The sequence below is a fragment of the Corvus cornix genome, chromosome 3 (genome assembly GCF_000738735.6).
Source record: "Corvus cornix cornix isolate S_Up_H32 chromosome 3, ASM73873v5, whole genome shotgun sequence".
NCBI classification, from domain to species: Eukaryota; Metazoa; Chordata; class Aves; order Passeriformes; family Corvidae; genus Corvus; species Corvus cornix.
Window position 1 is genome coordinate 10,976,523 of NC_047056.1, and position 23,962 is coordinate 11,000,484.

The 23,962-nt window shown below is 39.6% G+C and overlaps 1 protein-coding gene across 12 annotated transcripts in view; it reads left to right on the plus strand.

Moving 5' to 3' along the window:
* LOC104696613 (WD repeat containing planar cell polarity effector) overlaps nt 1-23,962 on the plus strand; it is a 148,761-nt gene that overhangs the window by 82,837 nt on the left and 41,962 nt on the right. For all 12 annotated transcript variants that reach the window (XM_039568549.1, XM_039568553.1, XM_039568550.1 and 9 more), the window contains 2 exons: nt 746-869; nt 20,388-20,451. In XM_039568549.1, the coding sequence (XP_039424483.1) occupies nt 746-869; nt 20,388-20,451 (188 nt within the window). The remainder of the gene's footprint in view (nt 1-745; nt 870-20,387; nt 20,452-23,962) is intronic.

The window sequence follows — 23,962 nt, forward strand, 5'->3', positions numbered from 1 at the left end:
TTTAATTTCCTTTCAGCTAAGCATGTGGGACACAGAAGTATACTGTATCTTTACTTGTATTGTTTATAGTTTTGTATTAAAAACGTAGAAAAATGCCTAAGAGCTTGAGCTGTGGAGTATAGCAGTCAGAAAGTATTTAAAGAAGAGAGAACTTGTGTAACAAAAGGGCTTTATTTTATTGATTACAAGGGAGGTTATCCTGTTTCCCACCACTATGTGCTGTCAAACCCTTAGGGTTTCTAGACTCTTTTATTTAAAATTTTTAAAGAACTGTGGGCCGAAGGAGGTTCCTTAGACCTCAAGGCCATCACAAAGAGGGTTCTGTTACCCGCTGACCTAACACAATAATCCCTGAAAAACTGAACTCCCTTGTTGTTTGCCTAAGAGGACAAAGACGGTTTGAGCTAATTGAGAGTTGATCTCTACTGCACGATCTTGTTCAAGCTGTATTACTCTCATGAGTCACTTTTAGTTGTAGGCTGCTGGTGAGAACTTGATGTGTTATAGACTTCTTTATCCTTTTGATAGCTTTTGTTGCTCAAAGTCATTGTCAGCTCTGCCTCCAAGCCAAAGTTCTTATGCACGTTTGTGTTTGTAAAATCTGTCATATTTTAATTCCATCTGTCCTACAACAACATCACATTTCATCGCTGTTTGAGGAATTTGACTGACTGCAAACATGAGCAACCTGTTGTAACTGAAACTAATTCACTTGTTTCATTGCTGCTGTGTTTGAATTCCACAGCACAGCTTGAGGCAAGCCTTGGAACATTTTATGCTCCAACAAGGCCTCTCTTGGATAGAACTGTGCTGGAGTACAGGGACCCCATCAGCAGATACGCAAGAAGGTTCTTCCACCACCTGCTCAGGTGAGTGACAGTTTCAACTTCTATCAACTTAAAATTGATTACATATTTCAATAACTACCTACTTTAATGTGGTTAAAGTTTTCCAAGAGGACCACCCCTGAAAAAAATGCATTCATTGTTAATGTTTGTTTAACTTGCACTTTGTTCCTTTCAAATAGAGTAATGCAGATAAAGTGCTATTCAGAGCTCTTCTGTCATCAATACACTTAAAATGAATCACCCTTTCCCGTTTAGCTTGATAGAAAAAAAGATAACATGCTTCTGAGAGATTGATATTCACCAACTGCTTGCAGATTAGCTATTGAAAGAGCTTACAAACTTGGAGAAAACACTGAGTTTAAAAAGATGCTAGAACACAAAAAAAAATTGCATGGTCCAAGACATTTTTGTCTTTGCACCACTGAAATCTGAGAATTTTGTTATTCCCACCTTTAAAACTCTCATATTCATGTTCCAGTAATTTTCAGTGCCATTAAAATAAGAAGAGAAAATGCAATGTTGAATTTGTCTGTAAATGATATAGAATCATAAAATGGTTTGGGTTGGAAGGGACCATATAGATCATCTCGTTCCAACCCATCTGCCATGGGCGGGGACACCTTCCACTATCCCAGGTTGTTCCAAGCCCCATCCAACCTGGCTTTTAACATTTCCAGAGACAGGGCATCCACAACTTCTCTGGACAACCTGTGCCAGTGCCTCACCACCCTTACAGTAAAGAATTTCTTCCATATATCCAACCTAAATTTCCCCTCTTTCAGTTTGTATCCATTACTCCTTCTCCTACCACTACAGTTCCTGTCAGAGTCCCTCTCTGGCTTCCCTGTAGCCACTTCAGGAAGGTTACTATGGGGTCTCCACACAACCTTCCCTTCTCCCCACTGAACAGCCCCAAGTTCCTCACCTTGTCTTCACAGGGGAACTGCTCTGATATTAGGAGAGACATAATACCAAATTCAGCAAGAATTTATAGTACATTGGTTTACAGTTGTATTTTTTCAATCCATTATAGATATTGATATGCAGCAGTTTAACCTGTTCACCAATGCAGCTGAGACATTCCCTTTGAGATTTATCCAGTGGATGAAAATAAGGAGAAATGCTGAATGATACAATGTTTGTAACACCTTGTTGAGAAGGAGTGTAGATGGACATAGTGAGAAGACTTACAATGCACCCTTTTGCAGTGATTCATACATTGTCTGCACAGGCAAAGCAAGTTACTTTGATAGCATAGAATGTGCTTTTTTTCAAATCTAGAAGAAAAGTATTCTATATTTTGTCTTCTAGATTTTAATTCTGAAGAGAATCATCTTCCTAGTAAACAGGTCGATTCCAGTGGGGAAATTATTCCTTGTAGAAGAATGATCCAATATTTGTGTAATATGTACCAGTCTTTCACTGGAGTTTTCTTAACATACGTGGCCACAACAGTGGGTACAAACTCTGTTATTGCCTTTCTCCTAGAAACCAGCAGGGAAGATGCTGTTGTGGCAATGGCCAACTTGTCATGGCTGTGGGCCAGTTGCCTGCAGAGGACAGATGCAGGAAAAATGCCTCAGAGATTGCTGAGAGGTATAACTCTAGTGCTCTTACATCTGCAAAAGAAAGGTGTATTCCCTCTGACTCAGGATTTGCTTCCAAGTGCTAGTAGGCATGCAGAGGCATGGGGCCCTGGCTAAGCTGCCAGCCCTTGAGGCTGCAGCTGAAACACTGACTCAATCCTCCCGAAACAAGAACCTTCAGTGTCAGAATGCTGCCTGGACAGTGTGGGGCACAGTAGGAAATTTGCACAAGAGTCACCTCATATCTTTTACTTCCCACTGTAAAGCAGCCCTGGAACAATCTACAGTTGTGGTGATTTTTGGAACAAATGTGTGTTATTTTGCTGTTTTCCTGTTGTCAAAGGGATTTGTATTCGACCAAATCAAAGTGACAGGATCATGTGATTGCTGCAGAACAGATGGTAATGCTTAAAGCTTATCTCAGAAGACATAATCTAAGTACAAAATTAAATGTTCAAATACGGGAGATTTATCTGATAGAAAGCAAGGAAATGATGTTCAGAACTGATGATTATTGCATTAAAGCGGCTGTGCCTTAATTGGTGTTTATTTCCTTTTAGATGTTTTCTTAAGTGACTAGAATGATTTAAATGTAGGCTAAGCAGAGAGAACTACAGATTTGTTGGAGAGCAGTAAACCATGGTTCTGGGTGAGTGAATGCCATCCAGGCATGATGCAATGTCTAGGAGGATCATAGGGAGGCACAGTGCTCACTAACTCAGGCACATGAAAGTTACAGCTGCTGCTATTATACCTCTCTGTGATAGACCAGCAAGGCAAGGCACTCCTGCCAACCTGATTTTCAGCTGTGGGTTCAGAACAGGAGGAAAAGTGAGAAGGGAATTATGCTCTTGCCTTCTCAGGTCACCATGTTATGCCCATGAGGACACCGAAAATGGGGAGTTCCTCCCTCTACCTGTTTGGCAGGGAAAGCAAGGTCAGGTAACATGGGAGGAATACAGAGATGCTGTAGGGAGAAAATTTGTGTGGCCAAAGCTCAACTGGAGCTGAAGCTGCCCAGAACTGTGGGAGACCATAAAAACAGGGATTTTTAAATACATTAATATCAAAAAACAGTGCAGAAATAACATCAGCCTGTTACAGGATGAGGATGGTCACCTCACAAACAGGGCCATAAAGCAAAGATGTTTAATGCTCTTTGTCATCAACACCAGCGACGGGGTAAGGGGGTCCCAGTGACCTGAACGGGGCCCTGAGGACCATTCCAGTGCTCCAGCTGGAGCCCCGTGAGCCTACAGGGCCTGATGGGATTCATCTGAGAATACTAAAAGAGCTGCCTAATGTCATTGTGAGGCCTGTCTCCATGATTTTTGAATTGTCTTGGGAATCTGGAGAGGTCACACCTGAGCAGAAGCTGGCAAACATTAAACATTGTCCCAGTTTTCAAGAAGGGCAAGAAGGATGACCCTGGAACCTGCAGGCCTGTCAGTCTCACTTCACTGCCTGGCAAACTATTTTGATTTTTGATTATTGAGGGGGAAACTGAAGAACATCTGAAGGACAATTCACTCCTTGGTCACAGCCAGCAGAGCTTCATGACAGGAACGTCCTGCTTATCAAACCTGATTTCATTTTATGACAGGGTAGCCCACCCAGCTGATCAAGGGAAGCCAGTTGATGTCACCCTTTTGGATTTCAGTAAAGCTTTTGAAACTGTCTCTCACAAGATCCTTCTGGACAAAATGTCCATCCCCCAGCTGGACAAACACGTCCTCTGATGGGTGAGCTCATGGGTGGGGCAAAAAGGGTTACAGTGAGCAGGGTGACATCAGACTGGGGACCTGTCACTAGCAGTGACATTCTTGGCCCTGTGCTCTTCAACATCTCCATAAATGAGTTGGATGCAGGACTGGGATGGATACTGAGCAAGTTTGTAGATGACACAAAATTGGGATGAGCTGTTGACTCCCTCCAAGGCAGAGAGGCCTTGAAGAGAGACCTCAACGAATCAGAGAGACGGGCAATCACCAACTGTATGAAGTTTACAAGGGAAAGTGCCAGATTCTGCATCTGGGACGGGCAACCCTTGTTGTATTTATAGACTGGGGAATGAGAGGCTGGAGAGTAGTGCTTTGGAAAGGGACCTGGGGGTCCTGGTTGATGGAAAACAGTGACCTGACAGACAGGAGGGTCACTTGGTTTGTTCAGCCTGGAGAAGAGGAAACCGAGGGCAGACCTCATTGTGGTCTTCAGCATCCTCATGAGGGTAAGTGGAGAGGCAGGCACTGATCTCTTCACTCTGGTGACCAGTGACAGGACCCAAGGGAAAGGCCTGAAGTTGTGCTGGGAGAGGGTTAGGTTGAATATTAGGAAAAGGTTTTATACCCAGAGGGTAGTTGGGCACTGGAACGGGCTCCCCAGGTCAGTGGTCACAGCACCAAGCTTGACAGAGCTCAAGGAGTTTTTGGACAGTGCTTGCAGGCACAGGGTGTGATTCTTGGAGCTGACCTGTGCAGGGCCAGGAGCTGGACTTTGATGATCCTTGTCAGTCCCTTCCAACTCAGGATATTTCAAGTTTCTATGATTCTATAATTTGATTTATTCACTTTTTTACCCTTTTTCATTTACCACGGAATATTTGCAGGCTAGTTATAAGTAGCTAATGTATCTTTTCCGAGTGATTTTTTTGGTCACAACAGAAGACTTGGATGCAGAAGCCCTGTAAACTGAGATGGTAAACTTGATGCAGCATTAGGGGGCATTTGTTACTCTCTTGTGAGTGTGAGGAGACAAAAGCAAAGTGATCACTTTGTACCCTACTGCAGCAACAAGTGGAGGAAGAATATTGCTTTCTAAATTATGTGCAGTAAAATTGTGGCTGATATTCAAAATGTATTTCTTGGCGTAGAGTAGGGCCTTCTGCAGTTCATTGTGGCTTCAGAAAGAGCAAGCAGCAGATTCACAGAAGTTAAATCTAGAAGATAAGGAACTAAGGAGAGGAACTCAGAAGTTTGGTAGGAAGAGCAGGGAAATGGGGTTAGAAGCATGAGTAAAAGACAAGGTGTTGGGGACAAAGGTCTGAAGGCAGACATGGGAATGTACATTGTCCTGCAAGAAGGGCAGAGTGGTAACACAGAGCCAAAAGAGGGGAAGACAGCTTAGGATGTGTGTGGTGGGCGGTAGAGGAGACCAGACACATCAGGGATGGACAGGGAAGGGCAGAGTCTTTCATACAAGATTAAAACATTAAAACACTTAAATGTTTCTAGATCTAAATCTGAAAAATGTTCATATAAACAAAAGTTTTCACCCCCTCTCTCACTTGCCTTTGAATGCCCCACCAATCTGCCTTAAGCCTTTTTAGAAGGACCAACTCAGGGGAGAGAAATATTAATTCATTCTACATGCTGAGACAGTCTTTGACCTGCCTGCTGAGTCTGCCAAAAAGGTGCCAGTTATTGTTGTACTTTTAAAGATGTGAGTGTCTGTATTTACTGGAATTGAGAAATAGTTACCTTTCTGGAAGGGCTATCCTCACCTAGTAATAATCATGTGCCAGTGATTTTACTCTTTACTGTAGGCCAAAAGGTTGTATATTCAGTTGCAAATAACTGGAGACATCCATTTTCACATTATCAGGGAGATTATAGGCTATCTCTTTTTCTACCATCAACGAGGTCAGTTTCTAGAAAACACTGAATGCTGTGATGGCAGATTCCCTCTTCAGGCATGAGGGAACTTTATAAAGAAGATGCTCCATCTAAGTTCAGGTAGGCAAAGGAACACTGGCAGCATGACTGAAACAATCGCAATTAGAAGGAAGGAAAATTCTTTGCAATATATTGGACTCAGCCATGTTACTTGTATCCATCATTATAAAAGCCAAGTTCTTAAATTTGCAAACCACACATCATCTTCAGCTTCCAGTAAAATAGAAGCTTAGAGCTTTGCAGGTATAGGCCCTGAATGTAAAATGTGGAATACCTCCAAAAACAAGCGTTCAGTATACAAAATTAAAATTAAAGGCCTCTTAATTATATGCCAGGGATCCATTACAACAGTATTTATGGAATGAATAATTATTTTCACTCTAAATTCTTATCTATAATTAAAAAATACAGGAACTGAATTACAAGTACAGAAACGTATCTTAGGTGTTCCTTGCCACTTCAGTAGCACTCTGCTATTTTATTATGATGTCACTGCTTATAATAATATAACGCATTATATCATTATGTAAAATGTTGAGCAGAGGTGGATTTATTGGGAAGCCTTGGGGAGCTGTAACCTCCCTGCCCCCACCCTTTTGCTGCATGTATTTGTGTGACGGGGGAGTGGCTGTGCCACCTCCTGCCTCTGTCTGGCAGCCTCGTGTCGCCATGTACGGAACACGGAATGGGATGGAGCAATTTTTCACTCGTTAACTGTGGCATCGCTGACTCATAGCTTTGCTTCACTCTGATCAAGCATTCGTAAACTGTACTTGTCATATTTTCTAATGCATGAAATTATCTTGTTTCTTTGACACAGACACGCGGGCACAAACACACGCCTGCTCTGTTGTGTTCCATTTTTTGAGTGAGAAAGCAGGGCTAGAAAGTAAAGTCTGAAATGCAGCGCAGGAGTTGCAGAATTAAGATGCAGCCACAGTTCCATGGTTCTGCTGTGCCCTTTCCTCTTTTGTAATTCTGTTTTTGTGTTTGTGAGTACCCAGTTTAAGGATTGTTTTTCTTTTTTTTTTCCCCTACATGAAAAAATACTGAGATTCAAAACTGCTTGGACCTTTCAATCTGATAATTTCATTAAGAGAATGTAATTTGGTTTTTTTCCCATAGTGCAGATATGTTTCCCTACAAAGCAAAGCTTTGTTGTAAATAACAACATAGTGTTTTTTCATCTTTCAAGAGCAAAGTGCAACTCTGATCACATTCACTGGTAGAATTTTGGATGGATTCATGAAAGATTCTCCTTTGTATGAATCCAAAATGAGAACCTCAACCATGTTTTTACTTTTGCTGTTGCCATTCCTTCACGAATCTCAGAAGTGTTTTATTCTTCCCACTGTTCTGTGTAAGATGCTACTGGATAAATGCAAAAATTTATCTTCATATTGGGCAGAACATTCATCAGGTGGTATGACTTTGCACACAGGACTTGATAGGGCTCCTTTGTAAATAAACACTGTTAAAAGAAGAGAAGGTAAGTGGTCATTAGCATCAGGAGAGACCTGCTTCCAGCCACCACTGATCTTTATGAATCACTTTACTATTCAAGAGTTCTGAAGTGCACTGCTATACTACAAGACAAGATGCCTGGACACAGACAGTTATCACTTAAGTCCAAGACAGCCTTTGAAAAGCTAAAATAAAGCTCTTTTGCCCTGCAGGTACATCACTAATGCAGTACTAACTACCCCTTGGTAAGCAGGTTCCCGTATCACTACACTGCAATCTCCAAAGTAGATATTCACTGTGAGTATTTCCATCCTAAATAGGACCCTAAATCAAAGGTGAAAAAAATGCCTCAGCTCCATAGGAATGGTTCCCAATCCCATCTGCTGCCAACTGTATGGAACTGAGAGGCAGAGTGAGCAAAGAGCTTTTATGATCCTTTTTAAGAGCACCCTAGAAGTAGAATCTATAATTATATTGGTACATAGTGTGTCACAAAATATGTATAAACATTAATGATGACATGGTTGAGGACTAAGAATGTCTTTTATATTCATAAGGTAACCTATTAGGCATTAAATTATGCCTTCAGATAAAATGATCATTGATGGCAGTCAGGTTCTCTATGGTGGCCACATGAACAGAATTCATCTCTACGGGAGTAAGTTCAGTAGTAGCATTTTCACTAAAGTCACACCTTCTGGAGAGGACTTTGAAGAGTCATTTTTTTGTCATCTTTTGAAAAACGATCAAAACCAAAGCTTTTCATATTACCACCGCACTGATAAATGAGAATTTATATTGCTGTGATGGAACTACACATGAAAAGATTCCCCTGGTTGTGCTTCTTGACCTGTTTTAGAAACAAGAAATAAAGGCACCTATTTAACAGAACTAGGTTATTTTTGCAGTTAAAGAGGTTAAAGATCTCTGAAAAAGTTTAGACTGTCTTTGCTTCAGTCCTATGTTGTTAATGATTTCTTTTCTTAAATCAGCTCCAACACAGTTTTCAATTTCAGTCAGGTACTTTGATGGTACAGGAATAACTCCTGGATTTAATTCTCTAGCAATGATTACAATGAAAGAAATAATGAGCAAAATATTGGGGTGGGGGGACAACAAATGACATGACATAATTGCTTGATAACAAAATCCCATGAAGATAAACCATGACAAATCTCTGTCAGAGATTTGGGCAAGATTTGCTGCCCAACCTAATGGGAGAGACACTGCTTGGGGGATGGGAAGAACGGCCCCTTACACACACTTAGAGCAGTCCCAGAGCTGCTATAATCTGGACCCACTTTGCACAGCCACCAACAGATGCAGTTTGGTGGCCCAGAGTGCCAGAAGTCATCCCGTCCTCTGCTACGTCGCCAGCCATGGGACTGCACTAGAAAAAAGAAACACGAAATAGCTACACTGGACTGATGTTGTTTGTGCCAAATCTATTCCCACATGCTGGTTAATCTGACTTTGATATTGCTACTTTCAGAAGCTGAGCCCACATTGAGACCACTGTTGTGTTGTTGTGTAACTGATAATCTGCCCTCGTAAGGTGGCTTTTTCCTACTGTACTAGCTGTGCAATTTCCCTGAAATCTTAAGGGCTTTGGGCATACACTGAGTGCAGAAACAATGCAAATATATAATTTTCATGGACAAAACCCTCAAAAATTAGTTCTTAACAAAACATATCCATCCTTGAGCAGCTGTTGTAAGTCAGCATCATCCTTCCCAGGTCATCAGTTTCTCCCTCTCCATCAACTTCACCTAGTAACTAATAGTATCTTCTTTTAGAGTGACACTCAAAAATCTCTGATTTGAGGTCCTGACCAAGAACTGAATTTAGGAGTTATTTTTTTCTTTGAAGTCTTTCCAGATCAATTCACGTCTCATCTCTTTACCAAGACACTTTTTCTCCATTCATCTTCAGAGTCTTCCTGAGCCCCACCATTACACTTCCCTTTACTGTATGTGGACCACCTGACAATATTCTGTTGTGAACTCAGCTCATCAGATCAGATCTTTCTCTTACTCCCTCAGCCTTTTTTCTGACTTTTCTCCCATTTCCATCCAGTGCCCTGCAGGAAGAGCTAACTGAATAGTCAGGCAGCCCTAGGCTGTCTGTCTTCACATGCAGATCTGCCTTTTATGGTTCTTTAGAACCCAAGAGCATGTGAAGGGAACACCATAAGGAAAATATAGAACGAAAGTCAGCAATAGTTGTTTGCCCAGTAACTGGATGTAGTGTCTTGGGGGTGCACCTCACCTCTCATGCCTTAATAATGTAGAATTTATGTGTCCTACATGCTCATCTGGGCTTCCTCTGTAGTTAGTATAAAGACATGGGCACCCAAAGGATGAGTAATCCCATCGAAGGGAGATGTCTCAGATAAGCGTGAAGAGTCAAACTCAGTGCCTATCCCTATCAATTAACTACAAAAGGAGCCTACCTAATTAGCTTAAATTAGCCATGTAAAGGTAAACTGTTTGAAGATAAATGGAATGATTTGCACTGTAAATGTCTAGCTCCTGTATCACATTATTACTGGCCAGTTAACAGAAAGATCTTAGATGCTCAGATATTTTCTGTAATAGAATGAGAGAGGCACATAGACTAAAAAAAAAATATATGAGGAAAGGTTTACAAAAAGATGCAAAAAGCAGACAGGCATGCAGATCTCTTTAAAAATCTCCTTTTGACTAGTTGGCTAAGATAGGAGAGGATGGGCATGTTTCTTGGTTTACACTTGTAAGAGCTGAAGTATCAACTAGAGATAATAGTAATATATGGCCAGCACTAGGTAAAGTTAATTCAGAATTTCTAAAGGTAGTAAAGCATAAAACATCTGAAATACACGCTGTGGTGTGTAACCTCACATTTAGAATGACCTTAGCACCTGAGGACAGAAACATGGAAAATATTAAGGCAGTTTTCAAAACAGTCTGGAGAGACCTTGGAGAGCTATGCCCTGTAAGTCCAGCCTCTGTACCAGTGAAATTAGTAGAAACTATATTTTAAAAATGTGTGAACATACAGACAAATAACGTATTGGGGGAGAGTCAGCAGGATTTCTGTAAAGGCAAGTCATGTCTCAAAACTCCAAATTCTTTGATGTCAGCAATCATGTCAGTAATGGATATCCAGCTGCTGCTGATGAAAGTTTGACCACTGAAGACCTTTTTGGAAGGTCTCCCACCAATATGTCTTAAAGAAACTAAGCTGCCATGGAATTAGAAGAAAGCTTCCCTTTCATAGATAAGTAATTCATTAAAAGGTAAGAAACAGAGTAAGAGTAAATGGTCAGTTGTCATGGAGGTCACCAATGGAAATTATAAGCATAGCAGATCTGTACTTAAAAGTAACCTGGCAAAGGAGCAGATAGTGAGCTGCCAGCATTTGCTAATGGTACTAAATTATTAACACTAGTAAAGATAGGACCTGCTGTGAAGATCAGCAAAAGGGCTTCACAGGATGCAGTGACATAGTGTCAAAATTGAAGATAACATTAAATGTAAATAAATTCAAAGTGAAGCACTTTGTACACAGTGGTGTGTGACTCCATGTGTAAACTGATGCAGTCTGAGCTCAACATTATTCTGGAAGAAGAATGTGGTCCTATAACTCTACAGCTATAAAATACTCAGCTCAGTGCTCAACAGAAGTACAAAAAGCACATTGCAAACTAGGAATTCTTAGAAAAGGACTAGACAGCAAAACAGTGAACTTCAGTTTAGCTGAATTTTGTGTGTAGTTTTGGAGTCCCATAATCTGTAAAAGGATATAGTAGAACTCAAAAGGTTTAGGAAGGGCAGCCAGGATGATTAAAGGCATGAAACAGATTTAGTGAAAGGAATGACTAAATAGACTAGAACTCCTCAACCTAAAGAGGAGGCAGCTGAGATAGAGATCTATTAAATTGTGTTAGGGGGAAAGAGCGCAGTAAATGACTGCTCACCGCTTCTTCTAATACAAAAACTGGAGGTCATCAAGCAAAGCTAACACGTGGCAGTTTCAAAATACAGTGATTCTTCACGTAATGTATAATTAAAATATGAACCTCCTTACCACAGGATGTTGTGGATGATAAAATTGTATGTGAGTTCAAAGGCAAGGTTCAGAGAAGAGAAATTCACTGAGGAACACCAGCCTAGAAACCACCTCTGGCTCAGCAAATCCCTGAACCACAAATTGTTGGAGCCTAGGAGACTACTTAGGGAAGTCTCACCATATGCTTGCCCTGTTCTAATATTCTCTCCTAGCTAATGATAAGGGATTATGTCAGGAGTGCCTTCAGTCTCAGCAAAAGGCTGTTCCTCTGTTTTATGTTCTGGACATGATGCTGTGCAGAAAAAGCACATCAGACTCAATAGTTTTCTATTTGCTCCCTCAGAAATGTGCCAAAATTCATACAAAGTTCCAGAGAATTGCTTGTCTGTCTCTTCTGTGGATGTGTTTGCTGTAATGGAGCTGTTACGTGTGGGAATTTTATGAGCATTTCCACTGCATTATTTTATTATAAAGAAATAATTTGGCTATTGACAAACCTAGATAGAAAAAGTAAATATACTCCAATGGATCCATAACTCAGCAAGTGATTCAAAATTTGGCCCTGCACCATGATTCTGTAAGTAGATATTTATATTTAGGCAGCCAGCTTTAGAAAATATTGTACTAATGTATTTTCTCCGAGAAGTCTTAGCACTAAAAAAGCACGTCTTATCCAATGTCAGGCATGAGGGAAAATTGGCCCTGTACCTCATAGAAAGCCAAGGAGGAAAAGGGCTTGTTCATCTTAACTTTAATACCAAATTTCCATCTGCTGCAGCTCGAAATGGCAGAGATATCACACGTATACAATAGGGATTTATTATAGAGGCAGCAACTCATCCTTAACCACAGCGATGATACTGGGCCTCTGTTATATAGCTGTCTTTAGTGTGTAGACATGCTGATATGTTTGCTCAATAAAATCCAGCTTTCAAGACATACTGTTAAGTTTACATGATCACCAGAGTGAGAGGGATAAAGCTGGAAAAGAAGAAAAGCAGAAGCGAATTAATGCAATAAAGGCTAGGATTTAACAGACAGGGTTGAGTAAAATAAATGTGAAACAACAGGTGTCACTGACTCTTATCAGCATTTTTAATTAACACCTGTTTTTAGCCCAGAGTACTTTGGAAGAGTATGTTGGAGTGTGTCTGTATTTAAAGATAAAGATAGGCTGTTGAGAAGTTACTAAGTAGTGAGAGGTTGGAGGAATGAAGAGGTTTGGGGGTGGGGGAAGCCTGTGCTTGCTGGGTGGGTGTTGGTTGCAGCTTAGAGAAACCTGAAGGAAAGCCACAATGATAAAATTGCAAGGTAGGGAAAGACTGCTATGGCAACAAAATATGTTCTCCTGAAGGAATATGAGTATGAAAAAGGAAATAAGGAGTGTAGGAAATTCAAAGGAAGTACAGATTACAAGAAAAGACAGAATCTAGTTTAAAAAGAAATAAATTGGAATAATTTTGATTTATGTAATAATATTTCATGATAGTAATGAATTTCTGCTATCCAGACTCTTATGGCACCTACTCCTGAAAATTTCAGAGCACTTGACAGGTATGAAAGAATTCTCATTCACAGTAGGAAGAGGATGCAGCCATACTCTTCAGTGGCCCATCCTACAAGAACCCAAGCCAACATGAATGACCAGCATCACATGGGAAGTGTGTGACATAAATGTTCATAGAATCAGGATCCTTAAACAAATATTTCTTCAGTGTAGGCATGAGGCAGTTCCAGAGTGTTACAGTAGTGCTGGTTTATAATTAATTTGAGCAAAGCTCAACAAATAAATTACGTATCTTTCTTTATACCTAGACCCACTGTTTTTTCTGGAATATTTCATACATCCAGACTATTTCTTGCTAAATATGTATTTTAAAGGTTTAAATGATCCCTTATTATTAAGCTGCTTCATTCAAAAATTAACTTGGTTTACTTGAAAATCTGACTCAAAATTCTGTCCTGAGAAGTGTGTAGGACAGAGTCACCTGAACTATTTCACACAAGAATACATATTGGTTTCCTAGAGCAGAATATCACTCTAGAAGACAGGAATCACATGGTAACATTATTAACTTTTTTTATGGTTGGTTTGGGAATGACCTCAAGATTCACAGCCAGTTAGAGCCCTCAGGGGCTTTCTCTTGCCAGAGAGTCATACTGTCTGGCTCCCCTTATTAGCTTTCTCTTTCCTCCTCTTTTTTTAATTTGGTTTGCTTGTTCGCTTTCTTGCTTCAAACCAGAGGGTACCCTTTGAAGTGAAGGACATTCAGTTCCAACAATCTATAAAGTTGTAGGTGGACTTCCTTTAGGTCAGAGATAGGTAACTTGATGGTATCCTTCAAGTGACAGAAATTTTGGGTGCCTTGACATACTTCTATTTCTGTATTTGTATACTGTATTTTCTCATGGTTATTCACTGACTTTACCTGAGATCTATTTATGCATGACCTTTGGAAGGTTCCATAAGGGATTTCTTTTTAAACAAGTCACTCAGGCCACAAATCCAGCACTTCACTTAACATACCCATATTTAGGGCTGTGGAAAATTATAGGTCATAAACCCATACGTTAATGCTTTGCTAAATCTGGGCCTGAAGGGATGTATAGATTATACCTGGACAATCTTTAGAGCTCCTGCATCTAAAATACAATTTAGGATACACTTTAGGAGATTATCCCCTTGACTCACACACACATAGACCCAGTGGCTGTTTCCCCATTAGCCTTTGGTGTGCTTTGCAGCACTTTCTCTTCGTCGGTATCTTAGAAGGTAACAAGGCTGTGAACCCTCCTCAGAGGTTTGTGTGGCCTGTTCAAAGGAGCTCATAATCTAAAAACACAGTGGCATAATAGCAGGAGGTTGGCAAAATAATACTGCTGGCATCTCAGAGGGTGGAGCTTTCCATTGATCCTTCTGCCACTTCCCTACTAACCTACAGAATCATTGGTGAATCTCAACCAATTTAACAGAGGGTAGAAGTCTCAGAAATAAGCAAATGCCTGCAAGTTTTGTGAAAATCAGCAACCAGTTGGGGTTAAATAGAATGCAGGAGGTTATCTGTGTCCCAAAAAGCTACAGCGAAAGTTCAGCAGATAGAAGTTCTGCCAATCAAGACATGCTGAACACCAAGCATGGTCCACATGGCCTCTTGTTCAAACCTTTGTTGGGAGGGAGCTGTGGATGCCCTCCTGGGAGAAGGCCAGTGTCATCTGGAGCGTGTTTTGGCAGGGTACCTTGGGAACAGGAAGAGTTACTGTGCTGAGCCTGTGTAGGAGGAGGTGTAAAATAGGTTCTTTGGAGAGTTCCTGGTCTTCAGGCTGCGTTCAGTTTTCTACAACCACCTTATTTAAAATAGGGTGTCCTACTGAACTCATTAGGGTAAAATCATATCAGGTTTTGGTTGACTTTTGTTTAAAGTGAGGCTTTTTGGTTGTTTATTTGGGGTTTTTTAAAGAAATTTGAGATCTTGATGTATTTCTTTATCTCCAGAAAGTCTTAAGTACCACTTTTTCAGCATTCAATATAAAATGCAGGATATAAATCTTTGACTAATACTGTACTTTATATATGATGGATTATACAGCAATCTAAGTCTTCAGAATTTACTGAAATTTTACTTTAAAGTATTTCATTGGAGGTCAATAGAATTTCAGGGCTGTCATTTTAAGGATCATTACACATGGGAATCTTTCCTGTGAAATATATAAGTCCTTTTAGCCCTGGTTTTGTAAATGGGCTCTGAAGCTGACAAACAGCTACATGCCTAAAGCAGTGGTGTTGTGTTCAACAGTTGGTCGAAAACCAGTCTGTCCCCATTTAAATCAACCACTTAGTGACCTAGCCACACACTTTTTAGGTTCTTTAACCTGATAATCTCTAATTATTCTGGCTCACAATTCCAGTGGAACGAGGTTCAGAGTCATTTTGCAGATGTCATTCTTTATTTGAATATTGTCTTATTTAAAAGGAAAATATTTCAGATAATGACAACATATTTTGAGGGGGGAAAAAAAGCATGAAAACCATTTCTGTTCCAAAAATTGCTGATAGGAGAATTTATGAGGAAACAGCTCCTTTTATGAATAATTATTATTATTGTGTTTAAGAAATGGGCAAGATGCCTAGAAATTGAATGAAAGAATGAGCTATTAAATTGAAATATTAAATGAAATAACTGAATTAAAAGTGATCGTGTAAACCCAGCAGTAAATTCTGGGAGCTGTAGCTGATTGAACATATTTTCATCATCTGTTTTGTATGCTTAAATACAATTGCTTGATGTAAGTAAACACTTGATTGATATTCTGAATACTTTAAAATCTGCATATGCATCATGGAATACTGAACAATTAAAACTTAATTTCAGTGTAGTTTGATTACATGTAAATTATTTCAATATTCATTTTTTCCTGTTCTGTTTGCTCAGTGCATATTTAATATCCACTTTTTGAATGTGTATCACTCTTGATTGGACTGTAAGATGAGGAGGACTCTGAAATTTCTTCCATTAAAAAGGATTGCCTTATAAATATTATTTGTGCCACAGCTCTTCCCCTGCAGATTATTTTCTAAATGTTGTGTACTCTTATTGAAGACAAGGAAAAAAAACTACTGCAGCCCTCCTTTATCAGCCCAGCACAAGGAATATGCTTACATGGTCGATGAGCATGTCTAAGAAGGCTTGTTGGTTGTAACTAGTCCCTAAAGAAATGTTTCCATCTTTTCTGCACTATATTGCTTGCCTGCATGAGCTCCCTCTCCCTTCCATTCCTCCTCCCTCCACATGATTTTTATTTTTTTTCCTGGTTCCTGGAGGTCTTATGAAACACTTTAATATTGTGGCTAAATATCACAAGTGTTTTCAAGTTGACCATTTTCAGTCTGAAAAATGTATCTCTATCTTTAAGTGACCACATTCAATTTAGGAGTTGTGGAATACAGATGAAAAAATTTTGCCTTTTTATATATTTGTAGAATATTTTCTAAAAACCAAAGAGACTTCTTTTTCCTTCTCTGCAGGCTGCAATCCTTACACATTTTTTTGATCAACAGTATTTCAAATTACTTTATTTCTGAACATTCAACAGAAGGAAATCCCAGGCATTTGTTTCTCTTATTATTTATGCCAGTGAACAGAATAGCCTTTCTGAAGTTACAGATAACATTATAGTTTTTTATTACTTACATATTTTAGTTAAAAATGAAATTATTTCCTGGCATCTTTTTAGTTAAGTCATATTCCCAAAATACAGGCAGGCAGCAAGTTTGTCGTCATGGAAGGCAGGTCTGGATTCTTCTCTGCCTTGACCATTTTTGACCTGCATGACCATTGTTATATTATTCACATTTCCCCTTGATTTCCTTGCCCATAATAATTTTTTATACTTTTTAGAAGTGCATATAATAACAGTATTCTTTTATTATATGAGAATTTGAAGTTAATATTGTATCTACGAAATGGCTTGCAGGGAAGTGTTTTCCTATGTGTCCTACATAGTTAATTGCAGTTTCAGAGTTCTAATCTTGAAGGTCATATTTCTGTTGCCTGTCACTTTGACCAAACAAGTGGCTGAACTTCATGGTTTGCAGGCGGATTTCCTTATCTCTCTTTTTCAAGAGACATATAAGTCTTGATTGCTGGAGTTATTGTGAACCAAGCAATAAGGGGCAAGGTGGAGGAAGGGGTGGGAAGACACTGTTCAACACCAGGACCCTGGAGATTGCATTTTAGGAAGCAAATATTGTACCTGGTGAATGTAGCACAAGAACAAAAGGAGGAATGTTTGACAGGGGGTATTTTGTTTGTTTGAGGAGCTGATAAACTGTGTGTGCTAACAACAGTAAGAAGTCTTCCCAGGGTAAAACATGCTTATAAACCAGATATTAGCTTGAGGTTGGTCTCATGCTGTATAGACCTCTCTCTAATGATTTCTGTACATTAAAACCAACAAAACTTTCATACCAAAGGATTTCAAAATTATCTTCTACTAAAGCTAGGCTAAAAAATGCTGGATATTCCTGACTGATTTAATACTGTTGGCCTAAGTAATACAAACTCTTTTTTGTAACATCCACCTTCTTTTAAAGCAATTCAATTTATAATAAATTATGAAGTAACTGTGATGTGATTTTTATTTCCAACACTCTTGGTTTGTGAAGAGCATTTTTAGGTAGTCTTTCTTTTTCCCTTTTTTTTTCCTTAGTACAGGTATGAAAATAATGAGCTAACGTCACACTTTTATGAATAGGGGCCATAATGAGACTGAAGTATGTATGTTGATTAAAGGAAAAAAAATCAAAATCTTGATGAAACTGCAAAGAAATGACAGCTTAAGGCCACGATTCCATTCTGCAAGTCAATCAAATGAAAAAGTTATTTTGCATTTTTTGGTTGCAGGCATTTTTGCCGTGGCTAAAGCAAATGTCATTCGAATAGTCTATATAGTGATAACTTCAGAAAAACAAAATAATGATACAGATATTCTTTTTAGCCAGTCACAGAACTGGTTTCTGTTCAGTTTACAATATCTCCTCTAAGTACTAAAAATGTGTGTTTAATCCATAATGGAAAAGAAAAATATGCCAGAAAAAAATACAAACACGATAGCTATTCAAGATACACATATTTTAACATGCACTTATTTTTCTTATTTAAAGCATAGCTTCAAAATTATCATTGCAAAACGAAGTAGTTTGATGGAAAGTCCATCACAGGAATCATGTTGAAAAACTTCAGATACACGGACATGCATGAAAAAGTGGGGGTGCACTGCCTGTTCCCTGGTGATCAAGAGGTTAACTTTAATTTATCTCTTCCCCTCCCTTAAACTGGTTCTGTGAGGAGGGCTGCAAATTAGTACTTGGAAGGCACAGCAGGGAGATTAGCTTTAGGGAGGGAAGGACTCCCCACTCCAGCTCTTAGGAACCTCACCTGGAGAGTGCATTTCCTTTTCTACTTAAGCTAACATATTATGCCTTCTTGTCACGAATGTTATTCCTTGAGGAAAAGTCCTCTCTGGCTCTATCTTGCAATCTGATGAATCATTCCAAGTGTGCGGTAGAAGAGAGGAGAGTGATAAGGCTGTAACAGGAGGGAGCCAGGAAACCGCTGAGGCTTTGGCCAGGAACAGGAATCCTGGTGTGGTGCATCATATGGGACTACTTTCCCCACCCAGGGGAAGGAGGATTCCCACCTTTCCTCTTATTCACACTGGCCCAAGGAGGAGCTGCAGCTCTGCCCACTGTTTCCTATGACACCACCAAGGTACAGAGCTGTACAAATTCTGGCAGCCATGTGATGCTGTCTGACAATATTCATTTGACAAACACAACCTACACCTCTCCAACTCTGAGAAATTGCACTGCTGTTTTTTCCCCACTGGGGCAAAGAAGTCATCTCCTTCCCAAACTTCCAGTGTCTACACCTGATCCATTGTTGAAATCATTAACAGGTGAAAAGGGGGAAACGTTACCCCCTTTGTAATGGGGTAAATACAAAATCATTCTATATGGAATCAATCTTTTACGTCCCAGCAGAAATAAAACTGGGGTATTTGCATTTCTAAAAATAATCACCAAATCTATTTTCACAGCTAATCTTAAACAGTTAAAAATGTGCAATAGAGGAAAATGTGTACAGATAGACTCATTTTCTCATAATACAATGTCACATATTGATTATCCACGCCTAGTATAAGAGAGACATTAGCCCAATGCAGAATTTTCCATTGGAATTAGCATTTCCCAGTGCAGTGTTGTAAATATCCTCAGAAAGCTTCTGATGGATGGCTTGTGTCCTCCTGCTTCTGTGGAATTCCCAGGACTGCACACAAGATATACACAGCCTTGCCCAGTGCCTCCATCCCGTGCGGGTATTTGCTGGCACTCCCAGGAGATGGTGTGTGGTGTCTGGGTAGGATGAAGGGGCCAGTCTGTCGCCACAAATGGAAGGAGCTGTTGTTCAGCAAGGCCTCAACCCACCAAAGGAATGGTCCTTAAAGGTGAAGTTCCACATCCACACTGCCCCCTTCCTGTTCTACTGCATCTCTGGGTCATGCTCAGGTGGTGCCTTCTAGAGCACATCTGGAGGTAATTTTTGCTTGTGATTTTGCTCTTTTCCCCATTGTTTTACTTCATTGATGCAATCTTTTTCACTGCAGGGTCTCAGAAAACTCTCAGGAGTCTGTGCTAATACTGGGCTAAGGTAGTTATGAGACAAAACAGTTGTCTCATAACTCTACTCATAGTCCCCTACCTCTTTTAGTCCCTGAGGATTAATGACTCCACTGGATTAGCATCTTCAGAGAGCTGTATTGAGAGGTCTGCAAGGACAAAACTCAGTGCAAAGTTCTACAGGGACCTCTGAAGTAATGTGAGATTTGGAATTAGTATTTTCTGTAGAGAATTTTGAGGTTCCTACCAGCATTGTTGGGGATACTGTTATCTGTGTTGTGGTTGGTATCTTTGTAAAGGATGGACTTGTTAGGATCTACAGGATCTTCAGCTCCCTTCAGATTCAACCAGATCAGATGGGACTCGACACTGAACCACTTGGTGAAGGTTTGAAGCAATGAAGAAGGTTAAGGGTAGTCACTGTCCCACCCCACAGTTCTTCAATCTGAGTATAAGCCTATCAGGTTTCTCCAAAAAAGCTTTGGCATCACTTTTGATGAGCATTGAAAGACTTTGTACTTTGTACGTTAGCAAAATTTGTTGTGACTCTTAAATTAACCTCATCAAGCAACAGGTTTCCTTTTTCTTTCAGGTATCAGAGGTTTGAAAAAGCGTTTCTGCTTGCTGTTGACATTGGTGCTCGAGACCTGTTCATGGTGAGTTGTTTCTGGAGACAGAGGCTGTTGGAGGATGTTATTTGTCAGCTTTTGCATACATTAAAACTGTTCCAGGTCATTTGCAGTCTTGGACACATACTGAAGACAGAACTGTTCTACCTTTGCCATCATGAAACTCATCAGTAGGAATTAAGTATCTTTTGAGTCACTGACATTTTCCCCAGCATGGCCTACAGGCTATTCTTAATTTTCCAGGAGATATTATATGTGTTTTTAAACTTTCCCTTTCTTCATCTGACCTGATGTGGGTGAATGTCATCTTTCACTCTAATAAGCTTATACATTTCTAATCCATTCCTTTAAGTCCAGCTGCTGAGTCCTGGACACAGGAGCTGTCCATGTCCTGGGGATCCTGAATGCTCTTAGTGTGTCTCTTGGGGTTTTGTGAAAAGTGACAAATTATGAACGCTTCTGCTGGTACTTTTAAAACAACAAAGCTCAGCAGCATCAACACAAGGGTTTTAACATTTCATGCACTCTCTGCCCCCTCCCATTTAATTAGCTACAAAAGTAAAATTAACCAGCTCTTAAAAGGTCCTCTGTGTGAGCGCTGCAGGAGGTTCTTGTTTTATAAGATCTTGCCCCACAATGTCACAGTGAGGTCAGATGGACAAAGCCAATCGTGCTCTCCTAGTCTCTCAGCATGTTGCTGATCCACAGCTGATTTCATTGTTTTCAAAGAAACAATAGGAAAGGGCTTGTTGAAAAAAAGGCCCTTTGAACGATTCGTTTGCTTGACTCTTTTGCATAATGAAGACATTCTGTTGTTTAAATTAAGCTTTGACACTAGATGTTAATATCATTTATCCCATTAAGTCACTTGCCCTGCTAGTTTGATCTTGATATTTAAATTGTATGTTAAATTACACAATTAAATCCTGCTTTTAGGGGTTATGAAAATTCCCTTCTAATTATATAAAAAGTTGTGTGAACCTTTTGATGTTTTTTTCACGGCTCTAATCATCTGGCTTGTTCCATCTAATTAGAAAGATGTGAATACTGCGATAAACTTTCCTAAGTATGCATCAAAAGAATGTGATGGAAATGTCAGACTTTTAGGAAATTCATTACATGTTCTATGTTTATTCCCCTCAGTTTTCCATCTTTTTGGATTCATCTCTTTCCTTTTCTCTCTTTATTGAATGTAACCTCTTCAATACAAATTTTATACCTAATCATGCTAAGCACTGCTGCAGCCGCATATAAGATTCAGACTGTGGTATGCCTGGAGCAGATTAAAGCTTTTTGTCAAGGGCTCTCCCAGTGTACAGATAATAAATAAGCCCTAATTTTAGCCATTCTGACAGAATAAATGTTGCAGCATTTGCCATCAAAGGCCCTCTCTCATATGACTGAGAGCATTTCCTACATGATCTTTTTCTCTTTCCTTCCCTCTTCTGACAGCAGGATTGAGGGAGCACCTCTGTACCAGGGTGGAGAATGCCAGTGCTGGGTGAGGAGATGGGTGCACAGCTGCTTACAAGAGGGAGGGACTGTCAGTACCTGGCTCCGCAGGTGATAGATAACATGTTTTACTCTCTCCAAAAAGGCTCTCCAACTTTCTTCAAGAGGAGTTTCAATGTTCACAGACCAATTAACTCCATCCTTTCCTACTGTTTGCCTTTCCTTTCCTCTCTCAACACCTACTCTTCATTTCCCATCCTACCAATGCCCTTAAACATAAATGTATATTTCTGAAGAGTTCCTCATGGCTTATGTTACTGTGAGATCAAAACCAGTTCTTTAATGTCCTCGTTCTGCTTGCATTACCTTTGAGATTCCTCATAGTTTCCCCTAAATTATGCAAAAAGCAGCACACATACCTGCCTCCTCTGGGGAAATGTCCTTTTGCTAATTCATCATCTAAGTCAGTCCCTAATGAGCAAACTTTACAATAAGCTAACAGTGGTACTGCTGCAAGACCACTAAGTACAGGACTCAAGAAGTTTAAACATGCATAGGTCATTATTTATTTGTGCCATGGTAATTTCTAGGGAATTTGGCTTCATTGTGCTTAATACTGTGTGAAAAATTAGATAACCTGTTCCCTGAAACCTTGCAGTCCTTCTAGGTATTAGTGTAACAATACTACTGCTAAACAAGGGCTGTGCATCCCTCACTTCTGCTTAATACTGAATGATTCCTATATATTGTTTATGTAGGGCAAAATGCGATTAATAATATACAATTTGACTTTGCATATATTTAAAGTGTTTTTATCCATTTTTACAACCTCAGATAGCTCTAGGAGTCGCATCACCTTATTCCCAATTAATTAAATGGGATTTCAAGAAGAAATAGTAGTCGAAATAAAGATACCTGATGACACAAGCAAAATGAGAAAGAAAAAAATCTGTTTTTTAAAGGGGGACAGAGAAGGAACAAAAAGAAAAGGATAGAGAAGAATGGATATAACAGAGGTTGAGGAGGATGCAAACATTGAGTACCCATCACATGAGGCTTCTAAGGAAATGTCCTATATCTTTGAGAATTTATCCTGAGCATCAATTTTACCAAACAGGGCTCTACAGCATTCCCATTATTTGTTTTGAGGTTGAAAAGAAGTTTGAGAGAATGCTATCTGGGGGCTAATTTCTTTCAAAGAAATGAAAAAGAAAAAAAAAAGGCTTAAAACTACAGCTATAGCGTCACTAGATGATGCCATAGCAAGACACACATACACTGCTGTGTCTCTCCCGGAGCTTTACCCTCACGTCACATCCAAGTCCATCAATTAATCTCATCTCCTACAAAGTTCAATAAAAAAATAAAACTGAAAAGGACATATCACGAACAACAGCTCCATTTATTGGACAGTGACTGATCCAATCTGTGACAGAAAAGATCAAGCAGTGGAAGGGTTGTTAGCTTGAAATCCTTTTATAGTGCGTTCCAGCTCTCAGCTGCTGAAAATTCAAAAGGCCATCCCATGTACCAAAGGTAGCAAAAAATGCAAGGAAAAGACACTTTAATAAAACTGTCAGATCTTGGGTGATACACTGATGAGGAAAGTGCATGCTTCGAAGAAATGTTGGAGTGTTGCCCAGAAATATCCTATAGACAAGTGCACATCGTGTTTCAAGTGACTTCTGCTCGCCAACGGCCAGCTCTGTGAGTCACAAAGGTGAGGGCAAAAAGGAAGTAGTCCAAAAAGTAAGCAAACTGTTAAATGATAAAATAGAGCCCTTTCAGCAAGCTCCTGATAAGCAGCTGGAAATTGTTTTTATTGTCACCATTGTGTTTGAGAGAGATGTGATCTTTGGACTGATAAATTCTTAGGTAATTGTGTGAAAAAAAATCTGTCATGAATATGCAGATAATTTAATCATTTTTATGTCATTCTTTAAAGCACCCTGCAATCTGGTGCTTCTTCTTTCTGTTTTTTAGTTTTCTAGTTTAGTTCTGCTTAGACAGTTATAAATTCTTTAAAAAATCCACTTTCTCTGATTTATTTGAATGAGAAACACCTAAATTTTATCTGAAATGGTCT